This window comes from Anneissia japonica, unplaced genomic scaffold (genome assembly GCF_011630105.1).
Source record: "Anneissia japonica isolate Jap-2015-1 unplaced genomic scaffold, ASM1163010v1 scaffold2146_len47177_cov227, whole genome shotgun sequence".
Taxonomy (NCBI): Eukaryota; Metazoa; Echinodermata; class Crinoidea; order Comatulida; family Comatulidae; genus Anneissia; species Anneissia japonica.
This window is the reverse complement of record NW_022731131.1, coordinates 19510-21892: the sequence shown is the minus strand read 5'-3', so window position 1 is coordinate 21892 and position 2383 is coordinate 19510. Positions and strand designations below refer to the sequence as shown.

The following is a 2383-nucleotide window of genomic DNA, read 5'->3' as shown; positions in this document are numbered from 1 at the left end:
ACAAAGACCATACTTCCAACCACAAACAAAACTCTCACACCAATGTACGAAATCAACGACGACATTCAAAGACTACATGCCAAGCGCCAATTGTCAACAAAGAAACACAGCAACAGAGCACAGTTAAAACCACTACAAATAGGAGATACTGTTCGTATGCAGCCAATTGAGCCAGGCAAAACCAAATGGCATGAAGCTACAGTGACATCACAAGTGAACAAACGTTCATACAATGTTGTTAATCAGGCTGGACGGACGCTACGCCGTAACCGTCGTTTCCTGCGAAAAGTACCAGCAACCAACCAAGAAGTTTCAAACAAGAACACAATCCACCTTAATCCACAACCTCAACAAGTAAACAAAAATGTGAAACAGAACACCATGCAGCATAAGACAAGAACTCAGCACCCAACCAGAAAAACTAAGCGGACTGTTAGAAAACCCAGTTATTTAAAGGACTATGATTGACTCGCTATTGCAATCATCACTGTTTATATAATTATTTGGACACTGTGCTTATATACAAACAAATCATAAGTGACGACCTTTCATACATGTTTTTTTAAGCTGCCCTCTTCATAATCAATAGCCATATCGACATAATTCGTTATACCGTCATTGATGTTGTTGCAGCGTATTGCAATGCTGTGTTGCAGTTACTCATTGGATTCTTATACTGCATATGTTTTTCATGTTTTAATTTTGATATAAAATATAAAAGTTAAAAAAAACCAAACAAACAAGCAAACAAAAAAAGAGAGGAAGGGAGATGTTACGTGATGGCCCGTTTGGCCGCCCATAGTTGTGAGGTCACATTCCTCGTACGTTGAGGTACACTGTTGTTGTTCAATAAAGATGATGGCTGAACAATGAGCTTGTGTGTAGCCTGACTGTATTGTTTACATATGAGTGTCTCCATCACGATACACTATATACTCCCACAGTTTTGGAGTCCTTAGGAGATTTTACCCACCAGAACTATTATTAGCATGTAACAATTAGCAGGTTTAATGACTTCATTTTAGTAGTAGCCATAGCTAATGCCGATCTACTGCAGATAGAGAGAAGGGATTTTACCCTGTTCGCTTTTACTACAGTGTTAATGTAGTCATTCATAGCATCCTGTGTTCTGAATTACTTTATAGGCCAGCAAAATAATTACAAAAATAACAGACAAATGGCACCATAAATTCTCGAAATTTTATTATTTCCTCAAATAAGTAATCAAAATTGCTATTACGAATAGGCCTCGGATAAACTAAGGCTCTGTGTTTAGGCACTGATTGATAGGCCCTTCTTTATTCAATGTATGTTAGTAACGTACATGTTTTGAAGGGCTGAGCTCTGTAAATTATTTACTTAGATTCCATAAGAACCATAAATTATTGAAAGAATTTCTATTTCTCATTAGGCAATTTTTTATACTAAAGAAAGTGTTTTTCACTATCATAAAAGTTTAAAGTCCGCATTTACAGTCAGTCCATCATTGATTTAAGGTGTTTGTACTTGACATACATTGTACTGCCATAATCTGTCCCTGCAAGAACAATAAGGGTCCATTTTTAAACAGCTTTTAACATGAATAAAAAAGACTTAAAATAGTAGTATGTATTGATAGGGAAGGGGGATTTTGTACTCTGAGGGCTGTTATTCATTTGGTATACTTTATTTCTTTATGAACATTAAGTTCAATTTATGATTAAATATATAAATTTCTACTATATCAAGGTACCATATGATTAGCTTTGGCTGGTTAAACAATCCTTGCATGCATTGTTAAATGGGAAAAAAAAATTAATGTTGAAGAGGGCGATAAGCCTTAACATCAATCTATTAATCACTAATTAATTTCTTTTCGGTCTGCAAACTATTAGCAAATTCACCAAAAAACAAATATATAAGCCAGCCAAACCACAGTAACTTATTCAATCAAATATACAAAACCGATGGCAGTAAACAATGATTATGATAATGATGACAGTGCTGTTGGTTGTGATGTTGACGGTGAGTGTGATGACGGCATATGATGATTTAAACATTTTATATTACATACTCTTTGCTATTGGAATGCTGGCCTGCCACGCCATGGATCCAGTAATTACTTGGAGCTGAATATTCGTGGTATCCATCCCAACTATGCATGGTTTGTGTATCGTAACAGTTCACGGTATAATAACTGTTACTTTCGCAACAGTATAATTTCCATCTGAAAACAACAGTAAATACACGAATATTTATTATTTGCTTCCTTGAATAAAGTGAAATGTTGTTTGTGTTTATACAATGGAATTAAAAAATTATAAGTTAATTGCTGCGAAGAGGCCAATTCATATTTTTGACAGCAATTTGACCTCTGAAAGGTCATTGTTTGTCAAAAAACAAG

General features: G+C 35.1%; 1 protein-coding gene across 1 annotated transcript in view; it reads right to left on the bottom strand.

The window, feature by feature from the left end:
• Window positions 1–1186: 1186 nt before the first annotated feature.
• LOC117115210 (hemagglutinin/amebocyte aggregation factor-like) overlaps window positions 1187–2383 on the bottom strand; it is a 9515-nt gene continuing 8318 nt past the window's right edge. Inside the window, exons 4-5 of the mRNA XM_033258912.1 lie at window positions 2054–2206; window positions 1187–1537 (exon numbers count right to left, since the gene is read on the bottom strand). Of these exons, the coding sequence (XP_033114803.1) occupies window positions 1492–1537; window positions 2054–2206 (199 nt within the window). The 3' untranslated portion in view covers window positions 1187–1491. The remainder of the gene's footprint in view (window positions 1538–2053; window positions 2207–2383) is intronic.